The sequence below is a fragment of the Pyxicephalus adspersus genome, chromosome 2, assembly GCF_032062135.1.
Source record: "Pyxicephalus adspersus chromosome 2, UCB_Pads_2.0, whole genome shotgun sequence".
In the NCBI taxonomy this organism is placed as follows: Eukaryota; Metazoa; Chordata; class Amphibia; order Anura; family Pyxicephalidae; genus Pyxicephalus; species Pyxicephalus adspersus.
Genome location: NC_092859.1, coordinates 88,536,620 through 88,559,002, shown reverse-complemented (window position 1 = coordinate 88,559,002; position 22,383 = coordinate 88,536,620). Strand labels below are relative to the sequence as shown.

Sequence of the window (22,383 nt, the reverse complement as noted above, 5' to 3'; positions counted from 1 at the left end):
CTGCTGTACGCTCCTTAATATTAAAATGCCCTTTTAGAATAAAGAATATATAAATAGATGGGGTTTCGTTGCAGCCTCCAGCTGTCCAGCACATTGGCCTGTTTTTTATATCTACTCTTTCTGAACAAAATTAGTGTATTAAAGCAGGGCAGCTGGGGTGTGTCATAGACTTCCATATGATGCCAGAAGGCAGGGGTGTCAAACTCAAATAAAAAATAAAAGTTGCTGGCCAACATTGAAATTTATTGAAAGAATTGAGGAAATTTTTCCTTCTCATTAGATTTAAACCCTTTTCATATGGAAACAAAGAGGTTTTGCTTCACATTCAATCTGGATCAGGCTTTTTTCATTTTAATTAGGAAAAAAATCTTATGCCTCTTCCCCTATTTGTAGCCTTCCGAGTTAAAAATGGTAACCTTTTTGCAGAGGCTAACAATAATATTAACAATATTCTTCTATGAAAATCCAACCATTCAAGTCAATGCCTTGGAGTTGCAAGGAAAAGTACAGCTGAGGGGGGAGTGCTGGAAATGCCAGACATTGGCCAATGCGGAGCTAAATCTTATGAGTGGTCCGCCGTTGAAACTCCCTCTTCATTGAAATAGCACCGCTACTAAAATTCCTGGCATTATTTAAAACAGGCCAATATTGGGCCACGCGTAAGCAGAGATCCCGCTGGTCAATAGGTGTGAGTGATGCCCGGATTGGTAGTAGCGGTGCTACTTCAATGCAGCGGCGGGCCAGCTGCAGTTTATATTTAGGATTCCTTTGGGGGCCAGAGTTTGACACCCCTGCCATAAGGGTGCTTGTGATAATTATATGGACAGCCCATAGAAATCTATAGAACATGGCATAGGTAAAGTTCTTGTAATTTGGAATTGGGTTAAAAAAAAAAAGTCAGCTATAAAGGAGACCTATCCCTAAGAAGGAAATGTCCTTTCATGCACTAGATTACTGCCTAAAATACCAGGAGGGATATTATTATTATGACCATATTAAATAATTTAATCTCCTCAGATTTAATTGTTTTCTGTGCCAACAATGATGATTTTCAACAGTTTAAAATATTGAAAAAGTTCAAAAGCTATTTCTACTCTGTATATCCCTGCTGTTTCAGTATTACAGTGCTGTACATAGTACATACTCTTTATGTACAAAAATGGATCTAACACAAGATCCAATCAATGCAACCAAATGCCATCTTTTACTGGCCTCACTTCATCATTGAAATATGATTGCTATATATTTATTACCTTTTTGAAATAAAGATAGTTCTGAATAAAAAAGTCCATTGTTTAGTCCCACGAAAAGACACATTTTTTGGCAGCCACTAGAACAAATGTCCAACGAGGACCCTTAATAGAATGATTTCTAAGGAGGGATTTCCTTCACCTTAAAGATATGTCATCTCATTGCCTTTTGCATCTACAGTACAGATCTCCCCAATGGAGCATAGATAAAAAAATAAAAAAAGGAAGCACTGACAGCTTTTAACTGTGCTCAGTTCTATCACAAGTACATTTTAAATGAGACTTTTTAGTGTCCGTTGAAGTAATTTGCTGCATCACATGTAATCAAGAAGCTAAAGTTTCCCCTTGCTACAAATTCCAGGAAGCTTTTGTGTCTTCTTTGTTATTTCCCCTCCCCAGTTTAGTAGCTGCTTTGTTACTATGTGATCTATGATATGTAGTTGTTAGACATTTCTGATAATACACATATTATTATAGCAAGGTGTCATTACAAAGCCCCTGGATCTAGAGAGACCTAAAAATCATAAAAACAAAATAAATGTTCAAAATTTTCTATGTTCCCCTAAGCCGAAGCGTTGTTTGCAGATTAAAAACATATTCAAATGTCACTGTAGACGGCAATGTTGACTTCGTGACGTGTCCCTGCTCTTTTCCTGCCAAGCTATTCATACTTTTATGTTTGACTGCTGTTAAGCAAGTTCCAATAAATAAAGTCTAAATCATTTAGTGGGCTTATTGTGCAGGTACATGGCAGGACAATAACAGGCCAGGATCATTGCCAGCCAGTTACAGTCACAGAAGACTGATGCCGTAATTCATTAGTATATTCAGTACTGTGGATCTCTGTGTGCTGACAAGCACCGGACATGAATCACAAATTGGATATGTTTAAAAAAAGAAACGTATTAGAATAAGGAGGCATACGCAGACAGAGCAGATTTTGTGCCCTCTTGCTGTGTGTGACGTGCTTTATGGAAAAGACATCATTGTAAATTCTGTGATTGCAGTAATTTTAAATTTTATTCTTGTAAGGTAATTAGTGGCTCTCAAATCATTATCTAGGCAAATATATGAATAGCCTCTGCTTGGCATTGAGTTCAGATGTTTTTCAGTAGATGAAAGGAGCCGCATAACTTGATATAAAGGGCCAGGACTACATATATAGGTGAAAACACATTGCAGGTGCGTTGTGCTGTGTGTGTGTGAGATGCGTGATGGGTTTAAGGCTATAGCTCCACCATTCTTGTTCTAAGCAGAATTCACATAGACCGACAGACCACCTGAACACACGCTTGAGCCATGAAAGAAGAAGGCCTCCTGAGGCGCAGGTCATGTGCTGGGGTCTCACCTGGCACCTTCCCCCCAAGGCCTGACGGACGAAAGCTTGTCAGAAATGCGTCATTTGGAGGATACAATGAGCTCTCTCCTTCTGTGCCAGGTTGGTATATTTTCGCTGTACATCACTGTGCTTTGGGTAGTTTATACATAACATTTCTACCTTCTGTCATACTACAATTCCCACCATCCACTTGAGATGTAATACTTTCCTCAGAGTTGTTCTGCCCTATGAAATGTACTAGATATGTTTAGTTTGATGTTTGTACAGTATAAGCTGTGGGAGGGCATCTACCCACCTTTCATGATTCATAGAATTCTGGCATTAATGATAATAAATTTAAATTTGGTTAAAAAGTATATACATAAAAGTATGCAGATATTCTCTTTATTGAGCAGACATGTGTTTTTTTATATTAGGAAGGATGAACTGATGCTAACTGCTGTCTCATGTGGATGTGTATTTTTCACTTGTTTTTTGGTAAGGTCTGCTGATCAGCATTCAGATTACAAAGATGATATTTAAAGCATATCTAAACCAAAGAACAAAAAAAAATTATATATAATGCTTCTTAGCCACCTACAATTTGTTAGATGGTGGCTGCCTTCTTTTTCTTTTTATAGCCTTTGTTTTTTAATTTATTTTCAATTCAGTCTGTATGTAACACACTCCAAGTTTTAGGGTAAGAATACACCTTCTCTGTACTATAAGCATGGAGGAGGAGAATGGTCACTGAGACCCAAAAAGTGTCATAGGACCACAGAAGCCTCAATCCATAACATCTCAAGTCATCTAAAAGATTTCTGGAATGGTTAAAATGCCATGAATATATTTAATTGAAATACTTTCAGTGGTATATTTAACAGCCTCAGGAAAATTTAAGTAATATTACATACATATTACAAGATACATGTTACAAGAATTACAAAACAATGACATAAAGACATAAGCAGTTACACACATGCAATCCATAACACAAAACACAGCAGTCATTGACTCAGTGTTTGTTTTTGTTGCATTGATGAATTGCAGTTTGTTTTAGTATTTGTGTTGTAGATAAATTGAAATACTTAGAGATGTTGTCTCTTCTGTTTTTTATATTCTAAATAATAGCAGTGTCAGTATTTGAGGACAGTACTTGCCTGTTCATTTCAGTAAATGACCGTTTTACACTTGTGCCAGTGAAATGCATATATTTGGGGAACTTGATGTGTCTTTGACATATCAGTGACAGCAGCCCATTGATAGTGTGACATGACATTTTTGAGTAGTGAGCAGATTATTACAGTGTTTGTTTCCTTTCATCTACTTGGAGGTTTTGTCAAACGGAATTGTTTTTTATCATCTGGAACACTAGAAGTGTGAATTTCATGCCGAAGTATTTTACTGTGCTGTCTGCTGTCCTGGTGTTTCATCAGGTGGCATACAGAGAGATTAAACATTTAAGTATACCCGACGAGTGAATTGTTTTCATCCCTTTTTTTTATTGATACTTGCAATAATAGACAAAGACAAAACACAAATCCCATTACATGCTGGTAAATTATCCAATTGGGATTAAAATGAGCAATAAATGGGATCAAATCTTTCCATCAAACTGCATGCTTATTTCAAACCACTTCAGTGTCTGCATGGCTTTCCAGAATGCACTCAAGTCTGAGATGGGCAGCATGTTTGGTGCCTGTTCATTAGTAGAATTTTTTAGCTGAACTGAACATGATTTATTACCTTTTTACATCTGTATAGTGATGTCCCTTGAGCAATTTCACATTATCTAGAGAATTGTTTTTCTTTTGATCCTCATTAGCCTTTTAAGAAAGCTTTTGTCTCCTTTGTATAAATATATATAATGTTTGGCCCATTGAGCAAAAAGCTGGCAGCAGAGAGGTACATGTAAGAATATCTGATCATTTCATCAGTATGTTGTGTTCATTTTTTATACATCTGCAATGCTGGCTTTTTTTGTTTGCCATAATAATATATTGTCATCATTTTCCTCTCCAGCATTGTAATTATCAATATGGGTTTTTCTTTCTTGCTTTTGGCACTCCACTATATGACGTTTCCAGGAAAATTCCATCTACATCAACATACAAATGTAATGTATTTTTTGTCAAGCAAATCAGAGAGATAGAGGATGAGTTGCCTTCACTCTATCTACGCCTCTACCATCACAAATTCTTCTCAAAAGCCATGAAAGTCACTCGGCAATCTTACCTTTCTACTGATATGATCATTAACATGTTTCTGTTGTTAAACTGCAGGCCATTAAAATAGGTTTATGGCAGTAAGTTAAAGCACAATGTATCATAAGAGGTGCCCTTTTTTTATTATATACTTGTTTTTACCCTTTTTTGTCATCTTTTGTCATGTCTGCGAGTTGTATGTTAAACCATGAACTTTTCACCATCGGAAAGCCAGTAACAAGCATATATTTATTTCCTGCATTGGTAAAAGCTGGGTTTATTTATTTAGGCTCTACTTGGGTAGGATAAGTCATGTGTTTTGTTGCCTTCTTCTATTAAAAGAATCATAGAAAAGTCTCCTGTCAGCACATTGATGCTTATTCCTCCTGCTAAGTACTTTCTTATGATAATCAGGATGAAGCCTATCTATCCTGAAATGCAGCATCACTCATATATACCTCCTTCCTCTGCTGCTTCTAGTGTTGGCGTATTTGCGTAATGCTAAAGCTGGATCTTATTTCTTAATTCATCTTTCATCTGGGTCACATGATTTTGCCACATGAGATTTTGCAGTCGTGACATAAGGTGTGGATGGTAATGAACTCTCATCCCTTGGAAACTACATGGAGGTTTAGGCATGCCTTTGTAAATATTAATATACTTATTGTGCTTAGCCAGTTTTTATTAAATGCCTTTATATTATCCACATGGCATATGCTTCAGTATGTATTGCTAACGGATTTGCATGAAAATGTCAGGCACAAATGATTGAGACAAGTCTATTAACATTTTTGTTTTTACTATTAAATCTAAAATTTACTAACCCCATTACTATCTTATTGTACAGTCTCCCTCAGAATGACCAAAACTATGTATTGTTTGGCTCAATGGCTAGCACACTTGTTTTTGCAGCACTTGGGACCCAGGTTGGAATTTCAGCCAGAACATAATCTGCAAAAAGTTTCTATGGTGTGTGTGTTTCATCCCACATCTGAAAAACACAGTTAGGTTAATTGGTTTCCCCCCAAATTGGCCTTGGACTATGGCAATGACATATGACAGTTAGTGACTTCCCTTACCTTGGTTGGTAGGGGCTGTGTAATCTGTTGGAGCTATAACAAATACAATGTAAGCATTATATTCTTCAAATTCATATCTAGAGATTTTTTCTACTTGATATCTTATGTAAAAACATATTTACTTTTAAAGTCTTTAGCAAACATCATCACAAATTCTTACCTATGTTTGTTATGTAGACACACAGCAGACCATTGCCATGAATTCCACAAACATTGCTAAATAGATCTCCCTGCTATAATCACATTATCTTACATAAATTCTGCATTCTATATCCCCACCGTCCAGCCCTCCTGACAGATAAAAGGCTTCCTGCAGCAAACCAGTGGGATAGTGCTGGGGATACCCCCAGTCTTAGAGTTCCCCTGGGATTGAAGTATGCCAATTATACTGATAATTGGTATTTTCTGCATACTGGTTGGGTTTGGAAAACCCCTACTGTTACTGCAGAAAGAGTGAGTAAACATTAAATGACAAAATGGCTTATGTAATGATCTGGGGGAAAAAAGTAACCTAAGTATGCAAACGGTACTTCCTGCCATATGGTAGGCTTTATCTCTAATGCTAAGGGACTGCGGACATGGAGCAATATTAGTATAGCTGGGGACTGTTGGTGGCCATAACAAACACTCAGACATGTACTGTGCTCATAGTGTTCTCACATTTCTTTCTGCTGCCAAATGTGGTTGTAAACAGTCAACACTGGCAAGTTTTTTCCTAGTTGACCAGGATTCTACTAGAATTCATTTTTAATCTTCGTTATTTAAGGAACTTGGAAGAACTAAAAATACATTTATTTTTGAGGCCTCTGTTCAGCTTTAAATGTATTTCTACATACAAACGACGTAAGAACCTAAATCTTAGCCTCCAAAACACATTTGTATTGACGGGAAAATGTTTTCTACTCATTTTACACCACTTGAAGGTTACCTTGGATCATATCCCTACCTTCTTAATTATAAGACTTTGTCGTTAGGATGGATAGCTTTAACTGGACCTGTAGGATGAAATCTTCATATTTTTGCCTTATATTTATGTGATGCTAATAAGCCCAATTTTTAGTATTTAATGATAAATTGTTTTGTTCATTTTTGTTTGGCTACTAGTTTAAAAAACATTTAATAGGGTTGGTGATTCTACTATCCACAATCTACCCAAAAGTGAAATGCCATTTTATCTTATCTATTTTTGAATCCTATATGTCATGGTGAAAGCAAACTTTAACTTGGTTAGTGATTATTCTCCTATGAATGTACTTGGAATCTGTCCAATGGATTTACTAGGTATTTATTGTACTCAGCAATTCTCACATACTGGCATGCAGAGTACGCTGAAGTATGTTGGTAAATGGAGGAGTGTCTCAATAAACAGCCTTGTCTGAGTGCCCTTTGTAAATGTCAGAGTATATAAAAGATTTGAGTTTTTCTCCAGCTTTTTTAGCTCACACAGATGGCCATTGTTAGCACTTCACAATAAAGTAAGCACGCTGACTTGAAGCATTCCTGTGGTGCCCAGCATCAATAGTATGTCCCAAGCAGCGTCCACTCCATTTCTGTCACATCACATCCTTACTCACAGGCCATATACCAATACAGAGGGAGTGGATTTCAGGGATTACTTTGGTGCAAAGTGCCCATTACTTTTTGGAAATACAGTTTGAAAGTAGCCAAAAAGAGATACAGGGATAGTGTCTGACAATGTCATTTTCCAGGCCAGGAAACAAAACAGTCTTGTGGCCATTTATATTTAGAAAAGTTTTGCACTTGTCAGCAAATCTCCAAATTTATATTTATGATCTCACTTTCTGTATGTAAAGTTAATGAATTTTTCCGTTGAACCCCTGAGCGGCTTAAAAACAATGGCATGTCCTTGAATCGTTCTTGTATTTTATTATGACCCAGAGATGAGTGGCACATTTACTGTTGGAATAGTGAAAGCAACCATTTTTACCAATTTCAGGAACTTATTTGTAAACATAATTCAGTTCCCAGAAATTATAATGGTTTGGCAAACCTTTTGAAGCAGATGGAAAATTATGACTGTAATTCCACTTTAATAACATACCTGTTGATGTAAAACAGAGAGCTGTCTGTGTTTCAGAATTTTTGTTTGGGTGTTGCATAGAAATATGCAGCCTGTGAAAAAATTACAAATTGTTCTGCAAATTATATTTAAAAACTGGTAATTGTAAAATAATGTTTATTTTTCTGTCCTTGTTAGGCAATCATGTACAGATCATTGCTTTGATCTGCTGTGTTCTGGACTGGTGATTTTCCCCAGAATTGCTGTTTTTGTTCCTCCAATGTTAATTGCAGCTTCTGACATTTTATTGTTGCTGGTAATCTCTAGAGGGTTCCTTGGAGGAAAACAAGCGCTCTGTATGTGCTCCTTAAGGATTTCAAGCATGCTCAGCTTTTATAGAAAATCCATGGCCGTGTTCTCATATTACTTTTAAGACTGTGCACCGATATTAGTTTAAAAGGAAACTCTAGATTTTTCATACGCATATATCGGGGCTTTAGCTGTCTGTGTTGTTCTTTGCACATCAGATTTTTGTTTTTATTCTTCGGTAATGCAGTTTGGGGTACAGTGGTCCGGTTGCAAACACCTGTAGTGGCAAATCAAATCTTCTTTAAAGTCAGATCAATAATACATAGTAACAAAAGGCATTTCATATATTTTTTTTGGATTGTGGATTAGAGGTGTTCTCTCACTCACCAGAACAGAAAATAAATTGGTAAAAGTATTATCACACAGGAAAATAGAGGTTCTATGCTTTATACAAATCTTGGCTGGAAATGGGCTTTGTAATGCACATGAAGAGTTGTGATCATAAGGTTCAGCATGAAGAAGTGGTGTGGAACTGAGTGAAAATACCTTAGGAAAAAAGAATGAAAATACTTTTACTAAGTACTTCTTACAGCTTCTCTTCATTACAAAGAATTATTAATTCTTCTTTTGGAATTGTGTGATTTGTAAGGGGTCCCTTTATAATGCAGTGAATCTATCATTCCCTGGTGACGAATTAATTGACACATGGATCTGGAAGCTTCTCCACCAGGGAATGTTTCAGTGAATATCAGATCTATTTTCAACAACTAGTTGTGAACTTCTAAAAATAAGTTTCCTGGATAGGTCTGTGAAATGCTCTGACATATTTTTCTTTCTTTGTTTCTGCACTTCTGAATACATCCTTTGCTTTCTAATGATGTGTTTCTGTACCTAATTTCTTGCAAACAGAGAAATACAGAGGTATAACTTATAAAGCGTGCTACTCATTTTGTTGTCAGCATCCTATTGTTCAGTCAACAGTGTATCTTAGATCTGAATAAACTGTTTACCAATTACTGGTATCAATGTTCATTGAATGGAATGGTACCCCATCATTGGATTCAATGGGAGAAAATAAAATGATGCCCTAGCATTTCTGTCTATGAAAGGAAAGCTGCATTATAGTTGGTGTCTATGATGGGGCTGGTGCCATACCATTGGTGTCAGTAGGAAGATTAGTGCCCCAGTATTACTGTCCAATGGCAATTGTCATTGTGAAGGCTTCATATCATGCACTGCTCCTTATGGTGTTATAATGGCCAGAACTCTACAGACATTAATAGGGCAGGAAGTTGCTCCTCTTAGTTTAGCCTTTATTTTCTTCATTAGACTGTTGTATGCTTTAAGGCAGCGAGCAACATACATCAACCCTCTAACTTCCAGTTATGGTCAGGGAACTGTTTGGGGCAACCCGACCTAAAACTATTATTAATTACAGGTAATATGCAACTGCATCAGCAAATGTGTTGTTACTCCTTGAAGTGTTATGTTTCAGATTTTTTACCTATCTACAACAACTAAATTAATTACATATTGTATTGTTTGATTAAATTTTTGAAAGGTTTTATAATTTTTTTTTTTTTTTTTTTTCATCGGCCTGTACAACAGGTATCAATTCCTCTTTTGTTTATTCTATATTTGTGGTTATTGCAATGTAGCAAGTATTTGGTATCACATTAGTTGGCTGTTTAACTCACAGAAAGTATTTTCACTATATTATACAACATTGATATTAACATACCAATTTACCAAAGGTATTATTTTTTTTATATAAGTTAGTACACTTATCATTTTCCTTTTATTGCTTATATACAGATTGTTACTGAACATCAAACCGTTGAAAACAGTGCTGTCTTTTCTTTTATGTTTTTCTTATTATCTGACACCAATTTAAATGTTTCTATGTTATGTTATAATGTTTATAATTGTTTTTGTATAAAGCATCTTTTCATATTTTGGTCTAGGATTTGACCGGAGTAAAGATGAAACCTTGCAAAGTAAAGATGACACTTCTAACTCTATGTCTAAGAGCAAGGTAATTTCATGCATCCTTTTCCTGGGTATAACTTTTTTTAACTGCCTTTTTCACAAAATGAACTACAAAAGTCCTGAGTCGATTGAGCAATATAGGAATTTTGGAATACAAGACTAAAAGTATGGTATTTGTTCCAATGTATGTGTTGTGTGTTTTGGAGCTCTAATTTGCTTAGAGGCTTTTGGGGTCTTTAGATTAAAAAAAGTCCTTTTTATTAGGGCTGGTTTTGTAAGGTAATTTGCTATGTTGTAAATGCTGTATAACCTTATAGCTGGTACAAGTAAGAACATTCACAGGTGGTGGGTATCCGGGCATTCATAAATAAAAACTCCTAAAAGGTTAATCCACCCAGAGATAGATAAGTAAACTGTGGGTGTTGATGGGCTGAAACATCCATTGGCGATTTCCACCCAGAAAGATCTCTCTACCAGAGCACACATCTCCCTCTGCTTTTTCTGTGAAGTTCCACTCTTCCTGTTGTAAAAGCTTTACATATGTGAAAGTGAATAAAGGAGGAGCAGGCTTGTGGTCTTCTAGCTGTGGTAAGCTAGTGATGGTATTAGCTCAGTAGTCAGCAGGGGACATAATAAAACAAAGGAGGGTAAAGCACTGGCATCTATCCAAAATAGATCAGCTTTAGGTGGCCCAACCCACTAATTAGGCATATTCAGCTCTGCAAATGAATAGCTTTAGAATATGGTGTAAAGAAAGTTCAAACATATGTTTGTTTTCATTTTTTTTCTATCTTTCCTGGAGAAAGATGAATAGGATCTGGCTCAAGGAAACGTATACATTTTTTCTTACATTTTGGAGAATGTGTCCCCAAGAGTATAAATCTATTACTATATAATTTTCCAGCTTTCACCATTTAGCACCGAACATTATTTAAAATATATATAGTAAGTTTATTTTTACTGTACAAAAGGACAAGCAACTAACGGTTAATGTTTGATTGTTTATTTACAGTCTGAGTCTAAGCTATATAATGGGTCTGAAAAGGACATTGCTTCTGCCTCAAGCAAACTTACAAAAAAGGAATCGCTCAAAGTAAGTCACTCTTCACAATATGCAATGATAAGGGCTTGTACTAGAGGTGATTTGTTACAGAAAGTATTTGTCTTGCTTTAAGATGGGACACTTCATGACGCATTGCAGTACATTCCCAGTAGCCCTTTCAGGAACTATCTTATACCTTACCTGACTCCTTTATATTGACCTTGGGCATGTCAGGTACACCTAAAAACCTTCAACAGGGTAACTGGGCCTACCTGGTACACATTGATCTCCCTTCCTGCCATTGCTTCAGTTACAAAAATTTTTGAACCTGTTTGGTCTGGAATGAGTTAGGCCTCCTTTGAGGATATTCCCCATTGATGACCATTGTCACTGAGAAAGAAATGGGAGAATGAATCCATCATTTTAGAGTTGTCTGCAGAACAGAAAATAAGGGAAAATCTCATGTGTCTCATGTGAAAACTTGTTCCTGAAACAGCTGGCTAATAGGATTTCCTCCAACTTTCTGTTGTATCTCTGGTACATAAATTTAAGAGAAAGTTTCTCCAGTGATCTACAAACATTATATAGTGCTACTACTATTTTAGCATGTTTAGTAGCTTTATACACATTTTCTCTAGCAAAACATTTTAATATGGTAAACAGTCATCCACTGTGATTCTTTGTCAAGTTTTTCCAGATTAACTTTGATAATAGATTTGCCCAAGGTCAGAATAGGCAGACTGGAAACTGATTAGTGTTTTCCACATGAAAACCTCTTGTTATCTGTATTAGTGTAATGTGTTTGTTCTGTCCTTTCAGGTGCAAAAGAAAAATTATAGGGAGGAGAAGAAGAGAGCCACTAAAGAATTGCTCAGTACAATCACAGACCCATCAGTTATTGTCATGGCAGATTGGCTAAAGGTGAGAGCTGCAGGTGTTGTTGCTTGTTATCCTTACATGATAGTTCACACATTGACAAGGGTGGCATTATCTGAAGCCAGAATTCACTTGTATCCATGAATAGCGCTTCACATGGTCATAGATCTTTGCAGCTGTTCATACAGGTAAAAAAAAAGTTTTTATTTATTTATTTTTTTTACCCTACCCAGTGGTTACCCCGAGTGTGACTCCAGGGTGGAAAAAAAAAAGATGCTGAAAGTGGTAACCCCGAGTCACATTAGGGGTAGCTAAAACAATCAAAAATAATCAATAGTAATCAATAGTAAATACTACGTTACCTGGTCTGTTGGCGTTCTTCTTCTCAATTCCCATCCCCTCCCATCCTAAGGGCGGCATCCTCTGCATCTGATAAGTCACCCAGGAGCGTTGCAGGAGTGTCGGGAATTTCAAATTATTTTGTATTGCGTTCAAAAAAATAACTGTATTGAATGCAATACACTGGGTTTATATGTCTAAAAGCAGTACATTGCCTTTAATTAAAATGTATTTTACAGTATAAATTATTAGTATGAGTATAATATATAGTATAATTTATTTATTTTTTAAAATGTTTAAAAATTTATTTTTAATTTATTGTTTTGACATGATTTTGTGTTTCACACTTTATTATACTCATACTAATATATTATACTGTAAAATAAATTTTCATGAAAAACAATGTACCGATTTTAGATATATAAATCTGAACAGAAATGAACCGCCCAGGAGGTTGAGGAATGTCACCCATCCAAGTATTGCTTGAGTTTTTAAAAATTTAGGAATAGAATGTAACTTATAATAATAATAATACTTGCAGAGATTTGACAAGGCCTGTGTAGCTGGTAAATGGCTGTTTCTATTTCATATAGAAAATGTATCTGTACGCATCTTTCATAATTCCTTTCATGCATCTGATCTAAACTTGCCTTGGGATCAGGGAAACTGACACTGCCATGAGGACAGGCAGATCTGTCAACTCTCATTTAGAAGAGTTTTTAACAATGGTATCTAAAAAATTGCATTTCCTTTCTCCTTACCCATGAGAGGTTATGGCCAGTCTGTAATACACAAATACAATATATGCAGGATGCATCAGCCGTTCTTCCAGTGACTCATGAGTTCTTTTCATGTGAATGCTTTCAGCAGACGTAACAGTGACACTGTCACTTCAAGGTCAAAACAGACAGAGGGATGAGGTACAAAAGAAGAAGCTCTAGACTTGCTTATTCAGTCAGTTCCTTGGTTATCCTTGTCAGTTTATTCTAGAATGTTGGCAATTGTCTTTGTCAAATGTCACTGGGTGCTGCTGTTTATATTGTTTATATGGGGGGTGCCATCACATTTTGCGGCCACTCCCTACCATACCAAGAAAGAGGGTCTTCTGATATAATTACATGATGGGTCCCAGTGTTGTAATAAGAGAAAACTGCTGGGGATACCAGGTATTGTATAACTAAAGCAGGAAGCAATATTTCTTTGCCAACAGCACACAAAAAGCCCCCATAAAAAGAGACCATTTTTTCATTTTTTGACAGCTTTTGAAAATTGTGCCTGGCAGCAAGCCAAATTAGAAAGGCAATTGATAATATAATAAGACTTTTGTAACTACTGTGTGTACTCTATATGTTTATTTTTGTTTTTTTCAAAAAAGAATTGTTGTGTTAAGAATATGTTGCATGTTGATTTACAGATCAGAGGAACATTGAAAAGCTGGACAAAACTGTGGTGTGTGTTAAAACCAGGGGTTCTTTTAATCTACAAAACACCCAAAAATGGACAGTGGGTAGGCACAGTTCTACTGAATGCCTGTGAAATTATAGAGAGACCGTCTAAGAAGGATGGATTCTGCTTTAAACTTTTCCACCCCTTGGAACAATCAATCTGGGCTGTTAAGGTAGGTGTCTCTTGCAACTGTGTTGTAAAAATCTTCAGAATCCTTCAGAAATGATCCTATAAACCTAACACAATATCTGGAAGACTTCAAAGAGTAGCACCTTTACAATATTAAAGTGACCACATAACATAATACAGTATCATCAAAGACCACAAAATATCTTTACACTAGTAAAGTGTCATGAAATTTGTATTTTCCTTTATAAACAAAGCTTTTTCTTCTCTTTTGCTTTTGAGATACATATTACACATGTGTACAAATTCATAACATTAGGCTGTATGTCATCATATCTCTTTCCTTAGCATGTTAGGGGGATGTAGGTCTGAGCCAAACAAGTGCTGTTCTTAGGAAGCATCCCCTGTTCTGCATTATGTAACCCGGGCTGTCAGTTAGCATGATGTTGCAAGAGTAGTGGGCTTGAGTTCTTGTGTAAGATAACTAATTACAAATTTTGTTTGTGTGTCTACTGTGAACCTTTTTTTAGATGATCCATGTTAACTTACTGACTACATTTTCTTTTCCTTTGTAAGGGTCCTAAAGGTGAAGCAGTTGGATCCATCACTCAGCCTCTTCCAGGCAGTTATCTGATTATTCGAGCTGCGTCAGAATCAGATGGTACATACCAATATTTCTTTTGGTTAGGGGTTAGACTTGAAAATATTATAGAAAATATTTAATATTCAGGATATCTAGAGTCTTTGTAAGTCCCAAACTTTGCTAACGAAGAGTACAATGTTGGAGAAACCTCATGAGAAACCCGTGGAAAGAACTTGGCTTTTTAAGTTTTAGGTCGTCATTAACATTAGAGAAAGTTTGGACATTCAGGCATAGACCCAAAGCAATCAATAAAATTTAATTTTTTTTAAGACCTGGCCTATAAAAAATAAAATTGCTGTTCCCAGGGTGGCTGTTTTCATCACATAAATAAGCACTACAGTAGTTAAAATTGAAGGACAAAGAACTGGTAAATAAAGTTTCAGATATCTTCTTCTTGGATGGTGGATTTGTGTTAAAACAGCACTTTACGTTAACATTTTATTTAGGCCTCATAAGGATGTCATTAATAAATGGATCCAAACTTACTTGGTATGTGGTATGCTGAAATCAGAGTGGGGTGCTCGGTTATCAGTAATCACTACAGAGTTATTCATGGGGGAAGTTTTTTCTGAAAGCTTTGGGGGGAATTGATGTACTAAACGTTTATTTTTTACTTTCATTTTGCAATATTAAAAATTTTAGGAGAATTTTTCTTTGGATTATGTCAGTTTATATTAAACAGCTGTTAACATCTTTAAGACATTTATGTTTTTTTAAATCAATATGTGAACTTGGAAGAGGCTTTTCTGCCTTCTGATATGACACATGAAACCTGAAAGTATGCAACAAATTTTAATCAAACATGCTAGAGTAAAACAAATTTGTTCCAGAATTATAGACAGAATGGATGGACTTCTTCACCCTTGTTTACAGTCCCTTGGTAGATTGAGTGTTAATGTGGTATGACATTCCTGGCTTTTGCATAGCTGTTCTGTGGCATGCAGCGGACGTGGGTGAGGCAACAGAAAATGCCATTGTGCCAGCAAACAAAATGCTTTCCTCTACAACAACTGAGCTTGTTTAACAGATTTATTTAGGTATTTCTTTAATTCAAAATATTGCTCTGTAATATTAAATACATCATAGTTTCAAAGATAAGAAGGTGAATTTCCCTCCCTTAAAACCTGATGTCTGCTAATAATGCTAATAAGTCTTCCCCATATAGATATTTTAATGCAGAAACCTCTAGGAACCAGTCTGGTTTTTGTTAGCTACAGCTAGATTATTATTTTTTTAATTCTGATTGATTTCCATGAGTTGTTGCATTGTGTGATACCGCATTCCATTCTTAAGGAGTAATTTGTGTGTTTCGTATTCAGCATGTTTCTATAGCTGACTTTGGTACTATAAACTTAAGTTTATATGAGGAACTATGACACTATGTGAACATTGTATACGCTGTATTCTCAGTGTTACATTGCTCTGAATTGCTGTTAAGACAATAAGATCATAATAAATGATTGACTTGGCAAGCAGTATAAGTACTTGAATTTGACCTGGTATCTGTCTCCTGCAGTCCCTGAATTGCAGGAATGAAGTATGAAAAAAAGAAGCAGTACTAAGGAACAATCAGTTTTGCCAAAAAAGAGTACTGGGGTATCTTGGTATTATTCCCCAGTTATATCCATTATATAAAAGCAGAAATGTAATATACTCCTATCGCTAAAATTTATTGTAGGGATGTAATAGTAATTTTATGACTTTCTGTGTTTATTCTAGGAAGGTGCTGGATGGATGCACTAGAGCTGGCTCTAAAATGCTCCAGCCTGCTGAAACGCACCATGATCAGAGAAGGGAAAGAGCACGACCTGAACTCATCCAATGAAAACAGCCATGTAAACTTCTATGGTTTGCTAAGGGCAAACAACATCCACAGCAATGAAAATTTCCAGTAAGTAATGTCCTGCTCTGTCCCTTAGGTAAAAAAAAACAAAAACACACACACAATATGGTGTGTTTTTGCTGATTTTCCAGTACTTATAATTAGTTTAGTCTTTTCAGCAAAATGGTGCATATAATTTATGAGCTTTTTACACTTGCAAATCTGTTTTTGCATTTGGATGCCTGAAATTAAAAAATGTAAGGCCTCACAGTCAATCTAAGCCAGCTTTAGGAAATGTGCCCCCCAACTATACACTGTCTTAGCACACATATTTGGATATGTGTAACAATAAATTATTTGAGAGTGTGTGTACATCTTGGTGGTAGCTACACTTATCTTGCTGCTAAGCTGCCATGTTACGGAAGAGGTTTTATTGCTTTTATTGCATCTCTGGGTACTAATTCTATCCAATATGCTATCTGATTATGTCTCTCTTTGGGTTCTGTGTTTTCTTTTTGTATACTCTACATTAATACAGAACTTTATTTGAGAATTTCCTGTCATATAGAAAACATCCACAAAAGTGAATTGTGCCTAAGCAGTATCCTGAAAATGTACCTTTTGTTTTGAATTTTTTTCTCAAAAATAGTCATGTACTTCACGTATGTAGGCACTCTTGTATCTTAAACCATATTTCTGAATATCTGCATTGGAATGTGAGAGCCAAGCCACTACTGCTTTTGACTAGAAGTCTTAGATTTATAGTACTTTTTTTGTAAGTTCGTTACTGTACTGCTCACTGCCCTCCTTGCTGAAATTGAAGCTGTACATTGTGTTTCAGGTTAAATGACAGTGAAATTGAAAGACAACACTTTAAAGATCAAGACACTTACTCTGACAAATCTGATAAGGAAAATGACCACGACCATGACCATGAAGAGTCTGACAATGATGGACTTGGCAAAAGTGAGGAGAGTGACAGTGACACATCAGAGAGACAGGATGACTCTTTTATTGACCCTGAACCAATTGATTTAATCAAGGAAACAACATACATGGAAGAGTCACATGAAGAACTGGGAGAGGTGAGAAAATCGTACTTCCAATATTTCCATTAACTGCATTGCACATTGACCTGTGTAGTGTTTTTTCCATATTTCAAAGATAACAGCCAGCCTTGATAAATCTGGAAAATTACATTTTACGCATTTTTAGCAAGAATAACTTTTAAAATATCCCTTAAGCATTCTCATTGGGTCATGTAATAATAAATTAAATTAGTACCTCTTACTACTTTTTTTATTTTACTCTGCATTCTTAAAGAGTTGAAATGGGACAGACCTGTTTAACTTTCCTGCCTGCTGCTTACTCTTGCTGTTTGTGCCTGGCATCCAGAATTTAAGTGGCTTGGGGAAGTTATGAAGATTCTCTTAACACTACAAGTCCCATTGATTTGTTTTAATTACTACTAGCAAAATAATTACCTCGATAAATAAAACCTTCACATATAACCTACATATGGTAGATTTCTCTACTGGGTTGCTTACAACTTAGGAATTTTCATTTTTTTTTTTGAAAAGCGCAGAAAAAGTATAAAATGAGCTGCCTTACCAGCAGGACTGCTCCTGTATACTTTTTAAGAAGCCCTACATTTGTTTACCAATACTGATTTCTAAACACTCTTGTGATGTGAATGAGCAGTATCTACTCAACCTTAGACCTGCAGAAAATACTATCTGGTAGTTTGTGAGCAGGCCTTAAAAGAAAGTAAAATAAGATGGTTACCTGTTCCTGAAAGCAGCACCCTACCCAGTCACCCTACCCAGTCACTACCCATTCTCAATTTGTGTTATCTATTCTCCAGCTGCCACACAGATTCCATAACCTTTGATGTAGTTTGTTTAGAATTAGTAACTAGTAGAGTAATAAACCAAAGACAGGTGAGTAATAAGCATTTTCTGTAGGGTGGCAGCTCCATCTGTGAATAAGTTAAATAGGATTTCAGTTCATGAATATTGCAGTGATTTGGCAAATATTATTTATAGGAGCTGATCCAGGTAAACCAAACCTAAAGGAGATCTGTGTAATCATAAATAAAGACAAAAAGCACAAAGTTGCTGTGAAAAGCCTAACCACCTCCCCTCTTAACTTCCACCCCTATTTCAATATCAACTTGACTTCAATTAGACATAGTATTGATTATTTATTTCTATTAAAAAAGACTGAATAAGATAATACTACAAGAGTATATTGCTTTACTACTACTGCACATTTTCTAAGGTGAGTGGGTTTTATACCTAACAACAGTAGGCTTTGTACACAGAGCAAACTTGGTGAACACACATTATATTTATAGTGCAGTACAGCTAGTGTTTGGTGTAATCTGTTCTTTGTTTGCATACCAAATATGTGCCTGTTGTTAAACAAGCAAGGTGAATGTTATTTAAATATCATTTTGTAAATAATCTACATCAGTAGCAACATTGTTCTGTGTAAACCAAATCTAATTTTTTACATTTTTTTCCAAGGCTGGTGAAGCCTCACAGACTGAGACTGTTTCAGAAGAACACAAAAGTTTGATCTGGACATTACTAAAGCAGGTGCGGCCAGGAATGGACTTGTCCAAAGTGGTTCTTCCCACCTTCATACTGGAACCCCGTTCCTTCCTGGATAAGCTTTCAGACTATTACTATCATGCTGACTTCCTGTCTGAGTGAGTGAACCTCAAATCATATCTATCAGTCAGTGCTAATGATATAGAACAAATTCATTCATGGGTTTAAATATGAGTGTTCATCATACAATGACTTGGGCCCTGACTTGGGATATCGTTTCTACCCAGAGCTTTTGTCACATTGTAAAAAATATTTCCTCAGGCAGGTTACAGTACGTCATCTACTTTTTGTTTTTTGCATTTAGATAACTAGTGCAGCAGTTTTGACTTCAGATGAGCTTACAGTCTCATTTGCCTACTTCATATGCAGAGAAACATACACTACAGCAAATAATATGTGTTTTGAAGAATGATGCAAATATAGCACTCAGTCTATAGCACTCAATGAAAACATGCAAACTCCATGTTGATAGGGTCCTGGTAGGGTATGAATCCATGATTCTAGGTTCCTCAGAGTAACATGTTAACCAAATGGTGTCCTGGAGAATTAACTTTTGCTGAAAAAAATAGGGAGAGCTTTCATATAAAGTAAATCCTATCAGATGTACTTCTTGCTGTATGTAGCCGTTGCTTTGTTTCTTGTTTAGTAAAAGTATGGTGTAAGTACATATACTTGGCAAAGTTATATTGATCTTGGCAAGAAAGTGACTAGGAGCTGTTCAAAACAACATTATCATCATAATTATCATCTTGTTTATGTTTGTCCATATGGCCAATTATCCATCTTGCTGTTTGTTGTTCTCTTTGCAGCTGAGACATGGTACCATAACACTGGAGGTGCTTTCGTTTTCAGCCTGTAAATATGTGGCAGCTCAGCTGTGTTTGGATGAAAACCGTTATACATGGCAAAAATATATCTATTTAGTGGGTCTTTTAAATGTTACCATATTAAATCATGTATGATTGAAGTTTGCAGTTGTATAAGAAAGTTATATATTTGTGTTGCATGTTGTTTTGCTTTTTTATAGAATTTAGGTACTGCATATTCATGGTTATCTAGATCAGGGTGGAAGTTATTATGCTCTGGGGTTTTATTGCAAACAGAATAGTAGTTTGAGGATCCAGAACATTAGGAATTTTTTTGCAACAGGAACATCAACAAAAAAACCCAATATTGTACAGACTTTATTCAGATAACCCCTATGCCTATTAGGCATATACTGACAGTGTTGCCTCTTTAAACTACATGACAAGGGTAGGTAGGGCATAATTTCAAAGGTCTGGGTGCTGTTGGCGGTGGCAGTGTCTTGCTAATACTGATTTTCAAGGAAGTAATCCTGTTTTCTGTAAACTAGTAAATCAAATACCAATGGCAGGCAGGAGCAGTGGATCAAACAGATTGGACAACAGGGAGCCCAGCCTCTGGGTTCCTGCCATGCAAAACAGCTTGCTGAGCCGGATTCTGATATATGGGCCGTTTGTTGGACAAACCTGGGTTAGATCACCTGACATTTATTGGTTGGATGTGTTTTTCTGTTCAGGTGACAACTTCACCCTTCATTGTCTGTGTGCACATCATGGACAGGAAATGAGGGAAAAATCTGTCCACAGGAGTCACAGAAATAAAAAACACAGGAATGTTAAAGAAAATGAATTTGTTGCAGTTTACCAGTCATTAGATGTAGGTGAAAAAGAAGTCTACTGCAGTCATTGGGTTTAAATCATGGTCCTACACTAGACTTTCAAATCTATATCCAGCTTGTTGGTTTATTTATAATGGTTGCTCATTTGGTAAACAGGCAAAATACAATAATGATCACACATTCTTCTATCTGGAAAAAAATAGGCTCATTTTAAGGAGCTTTTCTTTCACACCACATTCTTTTTAAATTGTATAGAAAAGTAAAAGCAAAACGGACATGATGTATTTTCATAAATGCAAAGCAATACTCGGAAAAAATATAAATACACATTGGTGAACTCCATCCTGTTAAACAATGAAATATTTTATTTGATATGCCTCAAAACAGCCTTCAATTTCCTTTTGATGTTATTTTTGATTGATGTAACATTGAATATAACAATTGATTCAAATCAGTTCTTGCAGTCATTGCAAGTATTCAATGTGCTATTCACTTGTTTGATAATGATTGGTAACTAGAAAAAAAAAAAACTTTGCTAGATTTTTTATTTTTGCTCAGTTACCTCCCATGTAAACAAGTACTAAGAACATTTATAGATAGGTGGTAGGTTTACAGAACATAATGAGATTTGAGACATCTGTTTATCTTCTTCATTACACAACTGTTGGGACCAATCAAGTCTTCCTCCTGATTTACTTGCGTGGAAAATGTGCAGCATGTTCGGGGACCATATTACTTGCTTATTTCCATAGGGAAAATTACAATAAGGCATGTTGAAAAAGCTGTGTCTAATAATGAGCAGGGCAGAGTATCTTATTTTCACGAACTATGATCTCTACACAGGTTCCTTCTGTCTTTACACAGATGGACACTCTTAGCTTTTACTATGGACAGCAGTCATATTGTATTATTCTATTCCTGCATCGCATATGTTGCATTTATGTTAGTTTTTTGGCTGCATGCTTAACATTTGTCCAAAATGTTTGTGCTTTACCTAGATTTCTACTGAAAATTCATGTTACAGAAAGTATTTTTTTTTTTTTTAAATCAACTAACTTGTTTTTATAGATTAGCAAGTAACTACTATAAGATGATGGTCTTTCCTTTCTGCTAATATATAACAATATGTCTACATTCCCTTCTTATGTTGCAGAATCTTTTATAAGGTGAATTTATGATGTGAACCCTTGAAGCTCTCTTATAGGGATGGCAATGAAAAGCTTACATACAGTCTAACCCCCTTCACGAAATAAATCTAACAAAAACACTTTATACACACTCTGCACTGTTAACCAAAACCGGCATGTCTACAGAAGTGCAAACAATTGATCATTGCTTTTTTTTTTTTTTTTTTGTAGAGCGGCTCTAGAAGAAAATCCCTACAGCCGAATGAAGAAAGTGGTGAAGTGGTATCTGTCAGGATTTTACAAAAAGCCACAGGTTTGGCTGATGTAATATTTATGGTATTTCATAGGATATTGTCATGCTGTAGTGTTTCTTTCAGGTGTGTCCCTCTCTTTTTTCGTATTATTTTTTTTTCCTATTAAGTACACAGCTACCACAGTTTTTTTGTCTGCCTCATGCATGTCATTAGTGGCCCACTGTTCTGATATAGATTTATATATATATATATATATATATATATATATATATACACATACAT

At 35.8% G+C, this 22,383-nt stretch overlaps 1 protein-coding gene across 6 annotated transcripts in view; it reads left to right on the top strand.

The window, feature by feature from the left end:
* Positions 1-22,383, top strand: part of OSBPL8 (oxysterol binding protein like 8) — a 141,484-nt gene that overhangs the window by 100,118 nt on the left and 18,983 nt on the right. For 3 of the 6 annotated variants that reach the window (XM_072401394.1, XM_072401393.1, XM_072401395.1), the window contains exons 2-11: positions 2,507-2,688; positions 10,145-10,215; positions 11,182-11,262; positions 12,031-12,132; positions 13,841-14,044; positions 14,575-14,659; positions 16,361-16,532; positions 17,305-17,548; positions 18,992-19,176; positions 22,079-22,160. In XM_072401394.1, coding sequence (XP_072257495.1) covers positions 2,550-2,688; positions 10,145-10,215; positions 11,182-11,262; positions 12,031-12,132; positions 13,841-14,044; positions 14,575-14,659; positions 16,361-16,532; positions 17,305-17,548; positions 18,992-19,176; positions 22,079-22,160 — 1,365 coding nt within the window. In that variant the 5' untranslated portion in view covers positions 2,507-2,549. The remainder of the gene's footprint in view (positions 1-2,506; positions 2,689-10,144; positions 10,216-11,181; positions 11,263-12,030; positions 12,133-13,840; positions 14,045-14,574; positions 14,660-16,360; positions 16,533-17,304; positions 17,549-18,991; positions 19,177-22,078; positions 22,161-22,383) is intronic. The other 3 variants (XM_072401391.1, XM_072401392.1, XM_072401390.1) reach the window with 1 other exon arrangement.